General features: G+C 38.3%; 1 protein-coding gene across 1 annotated transcript; it reads right to left on the bottom strand.

Moving 5' to 3' along the window:
- Positions 1-12,115: 12,115 nt before the first annotated feature.
- On the bottom strand, positions 12,116-14,345 carry LOC118807813 (cytochrome c). The gene is made up of 3 exons (XM_036569929.1): positions 14,214-14,345; positions 12,882-13,055; positions 12,116-12,658 (listed from the first exon to the last, which is right to left on the bottom strand). The coding sequence occupies exons 2-3, from the start codon at positions 13,048-13,050 to the stop codon at positions 12,513-12,515; spliced, it is 315 nt and encodes a 104-aa protein (XP_036425822.1). The 5' UTR covers positions 13,051-13,055; positions 14,214-14,345; the 3' UTR covers positions 12,116-12,512.
- Positions 14,346-17,686: the final 3,341 nt, after the last annotated feature.

Genomic DNA, 17,686 nt, shown 5'->3' with positions numbered 1-17,686 from the left:
GTTCAGGGTAGTGACATTTCAGGACCATGACTCAAAAACACTGACTGGCTATATTTGTGACTATCCGTTAGTAACAGCTATATAAAATACTTTTTCTCTTAAACAGTTTCCGTTACTAATTCAAGAACACTTTTAAAGGAGTAGTCCATTAGAAACATAAACACTGCTAACAGTGAATGAAAGTGAATATCCAATCATACTCCTTTTTTCTTCATTAGTATAGTGGACAGCATCTCTGCCTGTCATGTGGAAAACTGAAGTTCGATTTACTGATGGGGAGCTGGTGCTCATTTTAAACCAAGTCAGTAAAAAACAGGTCAACAAGAGACAACTCTTTAAAAACTTTTATTCAAGTGGAAACATCTTTGAACAGAACACTATCACCAGAGCACTGGGCGCGTTTACATTCATCTAATAATCCCATCATTATTGGATTTTGGCAGTTATCTGATTATTCAAGGTCATGTAAACAGCATACTCTGATTTCTTATATTAGATTAAGGCCTAGAAATCTGATTTAAAAATCCAACAAAGAGCTGGATTTTACATCAGTAATCAGATTTTCTCAGTGTATGTAGACGCTTACTCTGATTTCCTTCAGTTTTCTCAGTCTGTGCAGGTGTGAAAACAGAGCGCTGTACCAGAAACAGCAAGCAGCGTTTAACACAGGATGGCAACAAAACACTGTTCTTTGACTCAATCACATCAATATCAAAATGAGTTTCTCACCTGATCACTTTGAAACCCAGCTGATTTGAAGAATCTAATCAGAAGAATTCTTCCATGATGGGGTTTCGTTAGCAGAGGTGTGAAGCTGCTGATGCTCTAGCACCATGTATAATTCTCAACACTCCTCCACCTGTTGTAGAAGAATAAACTCTGGAATAAACCAACCTGGTGTGGGGAATGGAACTCCACTATGCTCCAGTTCCGCCCACTTTTAGGAAAAGCCAATGAGATTTTCACCTTCATAAAATAGCAGTATTTCTCATCAGTGAATAGCACAGCATATCATTCACTTAGGGACATAGTATCACATTTTGGCCCCCACGCAACCCCCCCCCCAACAAGCCCCCCACCAGCCCCCCACCGCAAGAAAATAGAGGAAGGTGAAAAAATATAATGTTTTTATTACGCTGTATTTCTTTATGAGGTTGTGTAGTATGCATTTAAGGGTTAAACAACTGATATTCAATAAGATAATGGTGCTTTGCATCTTCAATCTTGCTGTAGTTTAGTAAGAATTACACTTAGTCTCTGCTGAACACAATCAATATAATTAGAGGAACATTCAAAAGAAAAAATTAAAATCATTATAATGAGTCACAACTACAATCATTTTCACTGAAACTGCTCAACAAGTGGTATATTAGTTGGAGTGGGATCGTGGGGGGGGGGTTAATGGAAACAACAGGTATAGAAGCAGAACTTGAAAGATGATAATGGAAAATGTAGACTCATATTATTTATTTTTACAACATAGAGCATTAAAATCAGAAACCAAAACTAAGCTAATTTGCAAGGCTTTAGGAGGACCTCCCATTCAGAGAGGGCCCTGGTTTGTCAAGTCCACAATTACCCATGGTCTGATGCGTTCACACCCGAGTCTATAACATACATATACAAAAGTCAAGCTGCAAATACAAAAAAAAGCCTAATTTGAATTTATTGTTTTTGTGCTATCATAAAAAACAACTCATGTACATATTGCTGTTGTCAGAAGAAAACCTTGTATCTCTAAAATGGTAACTTTACAGGAGAAGGAAAAAACCTACTTCACTTTTAATGCAAGTTAATGGAACCAGACATTTTTCCAAGTCATTTTGGGTGATTTATTTCAGTCCATTCATCATGAAATTTGCATCCAATGTAAAAGGTAATGTAAGTATTTTCAAATTATGTTAAAAACTGACAACAGCGATATATATATATCTGCCTATTTACTACAGTGTGGCCTACAGTTTGGCCTGTCCATTCATGCTGAAGTTATAAAGAGTGTTTCAGCCTGGAACAATACAAGGCAGAACTGAGGTCATTTACATAAGTCAGTCTCAAAGATACAAATTTTAAAAACAGTCTGTTTTATTCTAAGGTATAATGAGAGGTTTGAAAATGGTTATGCAGAACTGAACTGTGACGCAAATGCCGTAACTGGACGTCAGGCGGAAAAATAATAAAACACAAGAAAAATGTAGGATGTGGGCCCTTTAACCGTTTTTGTTGTCATTACTCATTCATTAATCCATTCTCCAATTGCAGTGGTCCAGAGGGCTAAGCTAACACCTATGGAAAAAGTATAACACGGTAAAGAGTAGCCCACATAAAAGAACGGTGTAGTTATGATATTCAGGTTTGGAAAAAAGTACCAATCTTGTGGTCGCAGAGTCCTCTGCTACACAGCAGTGTGCTTTGTGAGGAAACATGTCCATTTTCCTTAGCCGAGAGTGCTAACGCCAGGCAGGGGGGAGGAAACCCAGCTCTGTGTGAGAAGTTTCTGAGCGCGTTCATGTGAAGCCCTACACACGTTCACGTTTGGCAGCTCCACGTCGACATTCCTTCAGAGAGGGAGCCGAGCCGGGGGTCCGAGCAGAAGGGTTTACTTCAGGCCAGAAAACTGGATAGGAAAGCGAGAAAGTGTGGGACACGCTAACGTAAGACGGCAAATGCTGTTTCACTGTCGCTTAGAAATCAAACAGTTACCAGTTTAGGTTTGCGGAGGAGTTGCAGTATGCGTGAAACTTCATGGAGGTATGGAGACTCCGCTATGTCTGCTGCAGTCACCTACCAGGTCGGTTATGGGCTTAATTTCTTCTAATTTAGTGTCTCTTAAAATACCTTTTTAGAAACAACATTCTTGAAAAGAGTTAACCTTTTACCTGTGGTAGACTTTAAGGCCTGGCTGAGTGTAATTTCTCTCTGTCAGCTCACCTGGTAGACTTTATTACTTCAGCTGTTTTCAGATAGCCAGTACACTCTATAATGCTCCCTGCACTGTCAGTAGTGAGTCAGGCTTTATTACTTCTAAATACAAAGGCTGTATGTAAACATTCATACCATTCTTGAACACGTTTTCTTGGCTGAATCCTTTGTTATGGAACAAAATAGCCCTCCATGGTTGTGATGCACCAAATGGGCTACTATATTGTAATAATTGTAATAGGGGGTATGCAGAAGACACGTCACCTCCTTCAAGCCAGGAGACTAAATGCCATATGTGTTATTTCCCAGGGCCTGAAAGACCCAGAAGTAGAGTGGACTACCATCCCAACCAATTGAACAAGAAATCACTGATTGAAGCCTACAACGATGTGTGCAAAACTTGATGTGATGCATAGACCACTTATTTCAATAATTACTACTGCGATGTGCTGTTGAATACACAAACATGCAGCAAGGCTCCTCGGGCAAAGTTCTGTGGTCCACTATGACTGTGTGAATGTGTGGTCAGTGCATTACAGAACTTTGCTTTAAGAGCTCCAGCCGTCCGGCAGATGGTGAGTTAAAAGCACAAGGCGACAAACATTTGGACTAGTTGACTTAGCCAATGTTGATATCATGCACTAAGCTGTGCTTCTTCAGACAACTGCCCTGGCTAACTGACAGCTGATTTGCTGCCAAACATACTGAATTATGCCTGAACAAGGTTAGTTACATTATTCCATATATTGTATTGGAATTCATTGTTGACAGTGGCCAGAACATTAAGGTTAAAATCCCTTCTTTCCTGCCAAATTTTCACAACTGTTTATCCCCCGTCCCTGCATAGGTATTGCTTTATATCTATATTTAAAATCTTAGCGCCCCCTCCTGGCCACAGGAGCATCTCCTGCTGAAATCACAGGCCAGGCCCAAACATGCTTAGCTTCACTGGATTGTTCTGGTCTGCATTGTGGTGAATTTCACGGTGGTATGGAAGCATTTGGCATTTTTCAGAGGGGTCAAACTGCATTCCTGAAGAGCCACAGAATTACACAGTGTAATGTTTTCCCTGCTTCAGCACACACAAATGAACTCCAGAAGAGCCTGACTGTGTTAATTAGCTATGTTAATACTGGGATACTGTGCTGGTGCTTTTCTTGTTACAAAACTGTAGATAAACTAACCTTACCCACATTATAGTATCCTTGTTATATAACTAAACTATATATCACCACTTTATTGGAACACTTCCTTTTTGGCACAGTGTAGCACAGGCCTTGCAGTGTATGGCCTTTGACAGAGTTACATTAAAACATGTTTGGTTAGCATATCAAAGGGTTTTGCTGCTGTTGCTGGAGATGCAATTGCAGATGCTGTAGAGTTAAATGTGGTGGAACAGGATATCCTTGCTGCAGTTTTGTCTATATCGCTGGGCATTTGACTTTTTTGAACAGAGAAATGTAGGTAAACGTGTCTATAGAACATAATTTATGAACTTACTGTGTTTGTTTCCAGCTGTAAAGATGTTATTGTATCATTACATTACTGTTCTCAGTATACTACATGCTTCAAGGTGAGGATAATTCTATCATTTTTTAAACTCTTAATAAAAATAAATGATGGTTTGCATGTATCAGTAGATGTTAATGAGTTGAATTTTAGAACAGTTGACCCCAAGCCTGGTTATACATGAAGATAACTGGACTGTACCCTTTCACCATCTGTGTGTCCATGTCTCTTGATTTGTTGATCTGTTGTTTGAACATATCTGAGCCTTCCTCCGTTCAAAATAAAATCCTACATAAATTGAATTACATTTCTCTACCATCTAAAAATGAGCATACAACCGTAACAGGTCATAACTGTTCTAACTGTGATATTGCTGTTAATCTTTTGGTCATTGTCATCCTTTTTATGGCAAACCGTTTTAGATTCCTGATAGAAACTAAGCCACTGGATGTGTTATTAAAACTAGTAGAAATTAAAAACATGGCTTTTCTCAATTTATTTTATTGAAAAGAGCAGTTTTTACTAGCATTTCATTTTTCCAGTAATTATGTTTTCACGGATTCAAATTAAATTTCATGTACTGGATGTTTGAATTACTTGGTACTGAAAAAGGAATTTGTATACGTTAAAATTAATTTCTTACATGCAGAACGTTGTTATATGTAAGTGCTAGTGTTATACATCTAACAATTTAATTTTCACTATTTAGAAATCAATTAATAATTACAATTATTAATACAATAGTGACTACAATTTGACTAATCAAAGTTTAATTGATACTTTACTGAAATTTTGTGGAAATTCCCACCAGTAAAAACTGTCTCCTTCCCTTTAAAATGAATAAGAAGCCCCATGAGTTCTTACATGAGAACTGAAATATTATATGCTAAAATTTCATTCGGACCTGTAGATTGAAGATTAAAGATCGATGTTCTATGAATGCGTATAACATATTAAATTTTATGTTTTTTCTTGTACTTGTATACTAATATAATTTTAATTCAGTTTGAATTTCTGTTAACAAGATATTTACATTAACTACTTTTCATATCATTTCCCCATTTATTAATATTGAAAAGAAACGGCGCAAGTAGAGAAAATTGACTAGCAGAATAACGCTCCTTCAAGTTCAGGAGTTTAAGCCTAAAGCAATACTGACCTCTACTGGCAGGAGTTTTAATTGCCACTTTATTATAATGCACACACACTTTTGCTCGGCCGCGTGTTCTGTGACTAAACTTAGGCTGCGTCCAAATGGTTGAATAAAACATCCTTTCCTTTATGCTTTCCTTGATTTTGCATCCCATGGCCTCACTGAATAAACTACAGATTAGCATGTGGATCCACACGGCTAGCAGATCAGGCAAAATCAAGGAAAGCAGGCACGTTTTTAATACTCAGCCCGGTATTCCTAATGTGTGCACTCTCCTGCAGATCTTTAGAGGACGGGGAAAGGAAGAGGGGAAAGAAGTAGACGAGGCCAAATTAATTCCTAACGGTTAACATTGCCTTTAATTACACAGACAGGACGTGGCTCAGAGACGATGTGCTCAAAATGGGCACAAATGATTGCGCTGAGGCTGCTTCACTGACAGAGCAGAACTTTTAACATTTAGAGCAAAAATGATAGAATTTTTCAGAGCACCGCCGAGTGACGTCACTTTTTGTCATCCAATCAGTCACTACGAGGAGAAATGGGAGGGGGGGGAATTCGATGGGTCGGAGCGGGCGGTTCCCATAGCAACAACAACAAAAATGGAGAAAGCAGACCTCTAAAGAAAGAGAGAGACAGCAGAGTTAATAGATACGTTTTTGTTAGCGAACTCTATACATAATATATGAAATAAATGGCATACAGGTTCAAATTAATCTGAGGCCGTATCACAGAAACTGAAAAAGTCTGATATCCTAGCTGCTTTGTCGTCATGGCAACTTCATTTAAGACTTAATTTTGGAGGGCAGCCATTACAGAACATTTTCTAACTTCATAATCTTATCTTCTTTCCAGATAAGAAAGAGTATTACAGAAGCATCCTAACCTGCCAAAATATCTGAAATATTGTCCTACCTTTAAAACAACCCCAACGTTGTCTTAACTTCTGATGAAAGCTTCCGTTTTTACAGTTAAAACATTCAGTTGAAAATCCCGTTGAAACACCAACTTTATCATTTACAACATTTACTAGCACAATATCTTTATATTTAGCTTAGATATACGGTACAAACGAATAGTGCTCTGTTGTCATGGTTACCGTGACCAAGCTAGTAGGCCGCTCTTTGTTAACCCAGTAAAACCGTACGGGTTAACACAGATTTAGCCTACTTTAACTTTAGCTATATTGACACAAGGTTTTAGGTTTTATTTAAGAATAACTGGGGGGCAGATCATCATGTGCCATAGTGTTTCCGAACGCCTCTAAACTCCACCGTGAGGACTGCTTTTCAGACGGAGTAACTGGGATCGGAGCTGTGAGCGTGTCAGCGCCTGAAATGAGGTGGAGAAACTCCACGTTCTCCTCTCGCTTTTCCAAAGTGGAAAGCATGCTTGAACGCTGCCACAGTTTGTCGGTTTTGTGAGAAGTAAAGGACCTTTAATAGATATTTTGCCTGTTTTTTCTTCGTGGCGAAGTTCCAAAAAATCGCGTCATGTCTGGTGTGTATACTTCTGACAGAGCCGGTTTATGAGGAGCCTGGCCATTTTCTATTTCCCACGGTACATCAAAAACATGAGTGCAAAACAGCAGAGGGCGCCCGAGAGCGCGTCCTCAATGAATGGAGAAGGGGAATGCTGCAGACCGGAGCCCTAAAATGATCATAAGCACAAAACACTGAAAGCAAACAGTTCCCATTAGAAACCAAGTGGCTATGAAATTACTTTTTGAGAACAAGCAAAGTTTAGTGTTTGTATAAACTCAGAAAAAGACACGCCAGTCAGGACTGCATATGTGCACATATTTCTATATTGTGTTCATGTATTTACCCACAAAGTCAGGAAGAACATGTTCTATCAGTTCAGTAATGCTTTGTGTGTGATGGTCAGTCAGTGTTTGCATGAACTCCGTCCTGCTTTACCTGCCAAAGAGACCTAAGCATATAAGCATGTATACATAAGCCAAAAGGAACGACAGATTGACAGTGTCCCCGCCCATTCGTTACGCCCACTGGTTCTCCGGGCTGCAGATACGTATACTTGTGAGTAAATGGGGGTTGAATGGAGCTCAACTGCAAAAACAAAAAGTTAAAATAGTTTCTAATCACTTAGGACATTCCTGTCATTTTAGTAAGAAGATGGATGTATTTTACTAAAGAAGCCAAGAAAACTCATCTGTATATTTCCTTTTTTATGCAGCTAATCGGCTGTTCACGCTCACTGACGTCATGAACATACATGGTGCGCTGTTTTAAACTCCTGTAACTCGACTTCAAGAGTGTTTAAAAAAATAACAACGGTGTTAAAATGTTTTATGCCGTTCTGTGTTCAGGATATGAATGCATTCTTTTATCTTAAACATGTTTAAGCATTTATAAACTATGATTTTACTCAAATGCTCCATATTAACCCATTCATTTTGGACTCGTTCGGGAGCGCCCTCTAGCGTTTGAGAAACCTAGAAGACATTACAGTGGTAAGATAATACAACCCCCACATCCCCGTCTCCCCCAAACCCAAACAACTAAACCCACACCCCAACACAGAACGCCACAGTAACCAAACTCATAACTTAAACTAACAAACAACGACAATAAACACCATAAACTCTACCATAAACCCTGAGCCTCCCGAGCTCACAGTGCCAGACAGTAGTGGGTTGCTACAATACTAAGGCTTATTACTGAGTAACTACAGGGACTTCAATACAAACTGGCTGAGCTATTCTTAGGTTATAGGCGCCAGTTGGCCCTGACCATTTAAATGGTTAATGAAATAAAATCAAACTAAGTAAATGATGGATAAATTAGTTTATGGAACAGTAATAGTAGTTTATGGAAGAATAAAGGGATGGGAAAGGAACAAATTAAAGGCAAAGTACATAACATTTATGGATGGGTAAACAAGGAGCAATGATTTGATTAAAAAAACAACCCTAAACTATAATTTGACAGTGGGTGTAGTTGATGTTATTCACTGTGTCATGTTGGTCACTTTTCTGCAAAATTGACCTCACTAAAACATTTATCCTACTTATGGCCCTGCTGTATAGGCTCAACAGACTGTACATAATGTTAGCGTTAATTTTAGTATAGATAGCTTCCATGTTGGGGTAATTACTCAAAAAAAGGAATTCGTTTGAATTCTACTCAGTATTTTACTTCTGCATTACTCTGCACCAAATTATCTCTCTATATCAGCAGACCATTTTAATTGTTTCAAGTGTTATTTTCTTAAAACAAGCAAAATTTTCCAATATAAAGATTTAAGTAAAATTTATAGAAATGTGTTAAACATATGATATTCTTACCCAATTTGATAATTTGGTAATTACTCAAAATAAAAGGAATCTGTTATTACTTCAGTAAATACTTTAGAAAAATTGATATCACTACTAAGTATTTTACTACTGCATTACTCTGCACCAAATTATCTCTCTATTTTAGCAGACCATTTTATTTGTTTCAAGTGTTATTTCTCTTTAACTCCTTGAGATCACCGGTGGTTCCAAAACGCACTTTGTCACATTCTTCATAACTTTCATATTTCATAAGCTACATTCTAAAGGTGGGAGTCATATGAGAGCTGTAAGTGTCTTCTTTCCAGTCAAATAGATGGGTAACGTAATTTTAAAGCCTTATAATAGAAGAAGCTGAACTCAATTTTTTTTGTCTACTGAAAGTCGACCCATTTTTCCACAAATCTGGGCTATAAACTATAAGCAGATGGCGTCTCTTCAGTGATCTGCCCTGTAAAAAATATTTTTTTAAATTAACACAAAGAGTGTCTAAGATTTTTGGCTTTCAGCAGTAAATTGTAAGCATACAGCAATATGTGTGATCATAAAACACACGTTCTGTTAATTTGAGGGAAACTTACAAAAAAAAAAAAAAATGTACATTTATTTCATGCAGTTACTGAATAATTTGCCTTACGATTTGGTCATGTGAATTCAGATGGACAAATTTATTTTCCAATATAGTGAAAAAATCCCTAAAAGATTTACATTAAATGTATAGAAATTTGTTAAATAATATAATATTCTTACCCAAGTTGACAGTTGCATATAATTTAAAAATGTGCATCCATCCATCCAGTCCTGTCTTTTGCCTACACACTTAAAAAGGATGGTTCTTCAAGGGTTCTTTTTACTAAAGAAAATGGTTCTATACAGAACAATGAACACTGAAAGAAGCTTTTTCATTATAAAAGGGTTCTTTGCATTGTCAAAGTGGTCTTGAGATTGATGGAGAATGTGCTGCAGATGATTCTATATAGACCCTTTTTGAAAAGGGTTCTATATAGCTCCAAAAACATAGTAACAACAGAACACTTTTAGGTGTTATATGGACCCCTTTTCAAAAAAGATTCTATATAGAAAAATACACAAAACATTCTCCATCAGTCTAAAGAACTATTTCACCATGCAAAGAACCCTTTAATTATGCAAAGTGTTCCTTGAGTGTTCATGGTTCCATATAGCACCATTCTTTACTAAAGAACCCTTGACGAACCATCATTTTTAAAAGTGCAGGCCCCAGAATCACCAAATCTGCCTTCTATAGCTGACATAAAATTTGATTACTTCACTTATAACTAGCAGTGCAAGACAATATCAGAATCACATTGTAAGTACTGGTAGATAAATGTTTTAAAAATTTCTGCTTTGGACAGATGTTTTGATTTGACTCACATTTCACCCTGATATTTTATGATGCATGTATTTATCAAACTCTGGAATAATGTTTAGGTGATGCTGAGTTACTACAATAAACTGTCTGCATTTAATAAATTTTACTGCTTTTATAATCCTATAGAAACAAATATTGCTTCTCCATAGTACTAATCCAGGTGGATCCAATCGCACTTTCTGCATTTTTAGATGTTTATGCATCAGCAGTTGGATACATACAAAAATATCAGATATCAGCATTGGCTCACCATTCCCATATCAGTGCATCCCTACCTATATATAACTTTATACTTTTAACCACAGCCTTTAATCATTCATTGAGTCCCTATGACCGATAGCAGTTAAAGGGGAATTCCACCAGAAAATTTTACATAATTCAACTGATGCGATGTCAGCAAAGTCAATCAGAGTTGTTTGATGTAAAATGCTAATGTGAAACCATTCTACGTTCTCTAAAAGATGGTTCTTCAAGGGTTTCTAAATAAAGATGATGGTTCTATGTAGAACCATGAACACTCAAAGAACCATTTGAATGCTTAAGGGGTTCTTTGCATGATAAAATGGCACTTCAGACTGAAGGAGAATGCATTGTGTATGGTTCTATAAAGCACCAAAAAGGGTTCTTTTATTATTGCATAAACAATCGGTGGAATTTTGGACCATCATATAACAGATCTCATTACAGTAGGTTATGAATGAGACAGGAACAGTAGGCTGTTACCAGCTCATACTGAGTGTACCAACAATACAGTGCAGTACAGCGTGTGTTGACGTGAGTGAGCATTGTGTAGAGGACATACATACCTCGCACGTAGGTCGATTGTGCAATTTTTTTTTTCCCTGCAATAAAAAAAGGTTACAAAACAGCGTTGCGCAACATTCTGGCGTCCACTTGGTGGCGATATTGTCCTCCTGAAAACAACAATTTGGCTTGGTGCTTTTCTTTTCCCCAGCTGTGACTTAGTGAAGGCTGAGTGGACTTAGCACTCTGATGTGTAATTCACAATCTTGAGTGTCCCTCAGTGTCCCAGCTCAATAAATGTAGCTGATAAGGACTTCCATAGAGTTTATTTAATATTTGATTTGGAAAGCTTGAGTTGCAACTGACCGAACTACCTGCGCTGACTCCATTTACCTAACCTTTAAGTGAACTTCCAAGAACACCAGAGCCTATCATTCAGAAGGCACTGGGCAAATTTAGGTCTGTAGATTAACAAAGATTATCTTCCCAGGGCCAGTTGGGTTGATGTCCTCATGTGGTGCTCCTTCTCTAAGCTGACTAGTTAATTCCCAAGCTGCTCCTGTAACAACACACACTGCTTCCATAAAGCAGGCAGCAAAGCATATAGGGAAAGTGGGATCAGCTTTCTACTATGGCTAATATCCAAGAAAATATACAAGCACTTACCACTGTAAATGTACAAATATTGGAGTGTATTACATCATTTAAATAAATAATCCTATTTTATGGTGAAACTGAATAACACCGCTACAATAACCCTGTATTATCTGACTTAATGCATTTGGTTCAGCATGAGCAGCAATCCCTGTCTTGCCAAATTTTGTTATGTTATGTACAGCTGTGATGCATCCTTCACAAAATGAGATAATGAGACAGTGATCCTGCTAAGACTAATAGCCAGTTACTGTGTTCCCTCCCTTGGGCATGTAGTGACTCATTCTAGAGAAACTGACAAGGAACAACACCATGATCAAGTAAAACTTTTAGATCACAAGATATTTTAGGTCACTGCCTCAGACAAGAGATCACATAAGTAGTAAGATCATTGTATTAGGTCTTTTTAAATGATGCATTTTAGGAGTTTTGATAAAATACAAGACAATCTCTTTTCTATTTTTATTGACGGTACAGTTTCATCCATGACATAAATTAGCATGGCTACCAGTAAGCACACAGACACTCTCAGCCTCAAATGTTACCCACACATTAGTACAGTCAAATAATTTAACATGCAACAGTTCCTGTGAAACCATACAGTTCTCACCCCAAGTGAAAAGACCTGAAAGACACAGGAACGACACTCATTCCAACAGTGCTGATAGCTCAGTGGTAGACAAAGATGAGAATCCTTGTGGACAGGCATCTGTAGCATGCCATGACTTAAAACCATAACAAATAGTCCTTGTCATCTGGTGAGGTTTAACTGTTTGAGTAGATATTGTTAAAAGACAGAATGAGAAAACATTTAGTTTAAATATCTTCATCCTCTACCAATAGCATTACGACGTGGCAGACTTCAGGTATGCAATAAGGTCTGCACGCTCTGCCTTCTTCTTGATGCCAGCAAAGATCATTTTCGTGCCAGGAATGTATTTCTTGGGGTTTTCCAGGTACTCCATCAGAGTCTCCTCACTCCAAATAATTCCTGTGGAGAAAATCATTAAGAAGAAGTGAGGAAAAAGGAATATGTGCAAGTGGGATGTTTTGTTAAAACAGTATTTGTTAACCAGTTAATCAAAAGGGGAAAAAAATCTAATCAACATTATTCAACAAAACAGGAACAGTGCTACAGGACAATTTAAACTTTGGTTTGAAGCACTGCTGGAGAAATCCTGCACCCCCTAGTACATGTGACTTGTCCAGTTTACCTTTGCTCTTGTTGGCATCTGTGTAGGAGAAGCCCTCTGCCTGTCCTGTCTTGCGTCCCAACAGACCCCACAGGTTGGGGCCAACTTTATGCTTGCCGCCGTTCTCGACTGTGTGGCACTGGGCGCACTTCTGGACGAAGACTTTCTTTCCCTTTTCGACGTCACCCATATTGTCTAAAAGTCAAACAAATAAAAATTAAAAACAACAAAAAAAGATTCGATACACCGGTTTTATGGTGTTAATGATCTGCGCTTTATCTGCACCACGTTGTAAGTGATGCTACTCTCAGGACAAACTAAGGTCATTCAAGGGGAATGTAGCATATGTCCTTCGCTTTAACACAGCTACCGCTGCCCGACACATTGGTAGTCTCATGGAAAGTGAAACCAAAATCCAGCCAAACGGGGAACTTAAAGCCGGTAGAGCATGTAAGCCGGCATAGCATGAAAGACAACGTCTATAAGCTAAGCTAGCAAGCTCGCTACCTTAGCCGAAGCTAACGGTTAGCCTACTACAGCACTCCTCCAGTCGGCTAACTTAATGGTGGGGACACGAAACCGGGACAAAATCTAAACTCCAACCATCTTAGAACAAAACATGATTTTAGTACACGACTTAAACAGAGCTCACGCAAAGAGACAAGAGATCTTACAGCTGGGAAGGCGGTCCGTGACCTAGGTTATCTAACGCTAACCTAGCTAAACTACCGAGCAAGGTCGGACTGAGCATCTTCATCCTCGGCAGTAAAGAGGACGCAGGCAGGTAACCTAGTTAGCTAATGTATGAAGACAGATAGACACAGTAAATTCGAGCTAGATGCCATTGTAAATAAACTTAGCTAGCAAAATTAGATACTGCGCATAAACATATTTAAACCAGACAAACCAAGGATGCAACGACATTTTCCGAGCCGGATGAGAAACCAAACCCGAGACCGAGTCATCCATTATGATAAATGTGCTATCCGGCAGGCTAACTAGCTAGCAGACATATTACATATTACACAGGCCGGACAGAGGACTCGACATTTAATATCACAGGCACTACTGTTCAGCTCACTATGTAAGAAATACACGTTCTCTCACAGTACAAGAAATCACATTTAACTAGAATAGTCTAATTTTTGTGCTGTTCTTGTTATTAAATGGGAAACGCCGGCTGACCGGTTAGCTTCACAGGCTAATCCGTCTTACTTAGCTATTCTTCAGCTATTTCAGCAAATTCTCACAAAATGCTCTGTAATGAGCGGCTGTAAAACAGAGTACACATTTGTGAGACGCCCATTTTAAAACCATGAATGTCTCCCTTTAACCAAGAGAAGTCCTGCTTACCCTGTTAGAGGATTTATCTTCCCTTCTGTCGGACCGAACAGTCGGATTCTGCCGCTCGAACGCAAGAAGGTCACTACATTTTAGAGGCTCGATCAGATGACGTAACATCGCGGCGCCGCCTCGTTTACGTCCGATTCAGTTTACGGATCCGATTCTTTCGAGCTGTCGGACATGAATGAAATATGTGATTCAACGACTCATTCAGTCAGACTCAGCATAATTATGATCTTATGGGCCCAAATGCAAATAATAATAATAATGCCCCCCCCTTTACGAAAATGTTTTTCAATTAATAAAAATGACAATGTAATACACATCTTTATTCTGTTGTGTGTCAAAGGAATTGATGGGCTCAAGGCTTGCCCTCCATCGACCAGCATCTAATGTTACGTGTTAGTTAAAACAGTGTTTCTCAACCCTGGTCCTGGAGGCCCACTGCCCTGTACATGTTAGTGCTTCTCCTGCTTTAACACAGCCACTTTAACTCAATAATGGGCCTCCAGGACCAGGGCTGAGAATCCCTGTGTTAGACTACTTACTTGGGTTGCTATATGTTATTTACAGGTGAAGTTATTTATTACACAGGTTACATGAATACAGTTAGAGGAACACAGGTTTGGTTCCTGACTTCTCACTGCACTCCAGCCATCACATGGAATTGTTCAATTCCATTAGCAGCACAACTGTATTATTAGATAAAACAGGTACTGAATGGTAACTGTAAATACTTGATTTCGTCCAGGAGAGCTCTAGAAAATTATGCACATCTTCTTCATTTGTCTATTTGCATTCATACTGACATACATACCAATAAACCCTTGTCACTCATGGAAGAGATTTACAGATCATTTTTTTCAGATGCCTGAGACTTTTACACAGAAGTCTCTTTATTATCATATTTTTCTCTATTAACAATAATAAGTCATTTTTGTTCACATGTCAATGCACATTGACAGTCTGAGCCTATAGGGGCCCAATAAAAAAATTCTTATCATCCAACATCAGTTTTACCTCACAATTGCTCTTGTGACTGAATGCAACCAAATTTTTACAGCAATGTTAGATGAGCAGATATCTACAAACGTTTGCGTAGCTTAACAAGAAGAGGAAAAATGAAAAGCGAATTCAAAAAGGTTGTTGTTAAAACAAAGTTTTTTTATATGCTGTGAAAGCTCACAGCTAGGGATGTGTTGGGAATCTTAGGTTTACTTCAAGTAGATGCTTCAAAGATTCATTTGGACTTGCGAGTCGGTTCGACCGATTCATTGGAAAGAACTCATTCAAGGCAACGATCCGTTCACGAGTCTGATATCGCCATTCCACGAATCTCGTCGCGCGGTAGGTTCAGTGCACGTAGTCCAGATCCTTCTATGGAGAGGACGAGGGGGCACAGCCGGTTCAGTCTACAAGTCGCGTGTAGTACAGCCCGTGTTTAGGGTGCTCTAAAACTCAGCGTGGGAAATGAGAATGAGGCATTCAGAGCAATCGCAGCATCGCTTGAATGTCTGTTAAAGTTGTCAGTGAATGGCGGGAGCGTTTAGGTTTACAGATTAAGGCAGCCATCTTTCCAGCTGTGGTACGAATTTGGTTTGTGCTGTAACCTTTCAACACGTTCAGTCACCTTATTTTGACACAGCCTGGCTTATATTATTTATGTACTTAAATAAACTCATATACTTATATTTTGTTACATTCTTCTCTCTGTGGAGGAGAAGCTACCAGTTAGCAGCTCTGAATACTAAGAGTTTATTTTCGCAAACAGCGGACTTCTTAAAGCTTTTATGGCCACGTGGAGAAAAGTGCTCACACGGAGGCACGTGTGGGATTTTAGCCAACAGGGGGCGCTGACAGACGCATGAAAAGACTCATCTCTTAACCTTCCTATCTTCAGGGTCAATTGACCCCATTCATTTTTTAACGTCTTATATGTTAATGACTGATGTAATTTTTTTTGCTTTATATTGAATGGCTATTACTGAATTAATGGGGGCAACTGGGTAAACATTAAATTAATATGATACGTTTCCAATGCCCTGTACACATTTTGTGCACATCATCAGTGTTCTTCGGGGTTTGAGCTGTTTGACCCCTGGTTGTTTTATCTGTATAAAACATTAGAAATATCAAAATATCAATATTTAGGTGATATCAAGGTCACTATAACATGCAATCTTATAAACTTAAAAAAAAATTAACCCTAAGCTAAGATAATCATACCTGTAGTAGTGCGAGAACCACTGATACCTCACACAACACAAAGGTGAAAACAGGATTCCCACCAGAACTTTGATATTTCCCATTGGTTTAAATTTCTGGGATCAAACTGGCCCCAAGGATTAAAGATGCTAGTAAATATGAGGATAACAGGAGAGTTAAGTACAAAAATTTTGAAACATTTAGTGGAATTGCCCTTTAATGTGGACAGTGTAATGAAGTGGTTAGTGAGAGGATAGTTGTATTACACTCTTAAAAAAGATTATTCTTTAAGAGTTCTTTAGTAAAGGGAATGGTCCTATTTATAATCATGAGTTCCACATAGAACCATTGCATGCCTAAATTGTTCTTTGCATGGTGAAATGGTTTTTCAAAGAACCATTTAAGCATGAAATAGTTCTAAATAGAACCATCCCCTTTACTGAAGAACCCTTGAAGAAGCACCTTTTTAAGAGTGTAATACAACTATTTCCTCACTATCCACTTTATTACACTGTCCGTGTTAAAGGGAAATTCCACAAATTTTTCAAAATTTCTGTATGATTTGATTAAGATGTAAACAAAGTAATTCACAGTAGTTAGATGTGAAATGCTCCGTTGTCGAGACAGAATGGTTCACAGTGCCAGTGATAAGAACCAGATGTCCAAAGCTTTTAATGCCTCTTAAAGCTTCCTCACAGGTCATTTACATGAAATCTTTACGAAAACACTGGGTAATGCCTTTGCTTTATGATAGCTATGAAATTTTGGCACTGAAACATATTTTCTAAAACCCATTAGTGGTAGAAAACATATTTTTCCACATTTACCACTATTTAATCATTGCCAACATTATATAGAAACACTTGGACGACACGTGTAGATTCACTGATCATGAGATAGTCAATAAAGTTGCTATATTTGAGCTGTAGACATTGTGACCCCTGATTTCTATTCACTATTGTATTGAAATCTGAGTCAATATGCAGCAATATTTCGCAGCAAACCATGCTAAATTACTTAGTGTGCTGAATTACACAGAAATTTTGAAAAATCAGTGGAATTTCCCTGTAAGAGGTCCAACTACCTTATAGGCCCTTACAGACCTATCACATATTACAGAGTGTGGCTCATCAGTTGTGACAGAAAAACTGTCAGTCACGCTCTACTCCGTTCATCAGTGGTCAGTTTCTGATCACAGGGCCACTGTTTACCTGATATTATTTCAGTGGTGGACTATAAACACAGCAGTGATACTGACATGATGGTCATCATAACAG

Source organism: Colossoma macropomum, unplaced genomic scaffold (genome assembly GCF_904425465.1).
Source record: "Colossoma macropomum unplaced genomic scaffold, Colossoma_macropomum, whole genome shotgun sequence".
Taxonomy (NCBI): domain Eukaryota; kingdom Metazoa; phylum Chordata; class Actinopteri; order Characiformes; family Serrasalmidae; genus Colossoma; species Colossoma macropomum.
Note: the sequence above shows the minus strand (reverse complement) of the source record. Positions and strands in the feature narration are given on the sequence as shown.

Excerpts from the sequence above, each read along its gene's own strand:
- LOC118807813 (XM_036569929.1), bottom strand. The coding sequence starts at position 13,050 with ATGGGTGACGTCGAAAAGGGAAAGAAAGTCTTCGTCCAGAAGTGCGCC. Across the intron at positions 12,659-12,881 it reads AGATGCCAACAAGAGCAAAG|GAATTATTTGGAGTGAGGAG; the intron begins GTAAACTGGACA and ends TTTTCTCCACAG.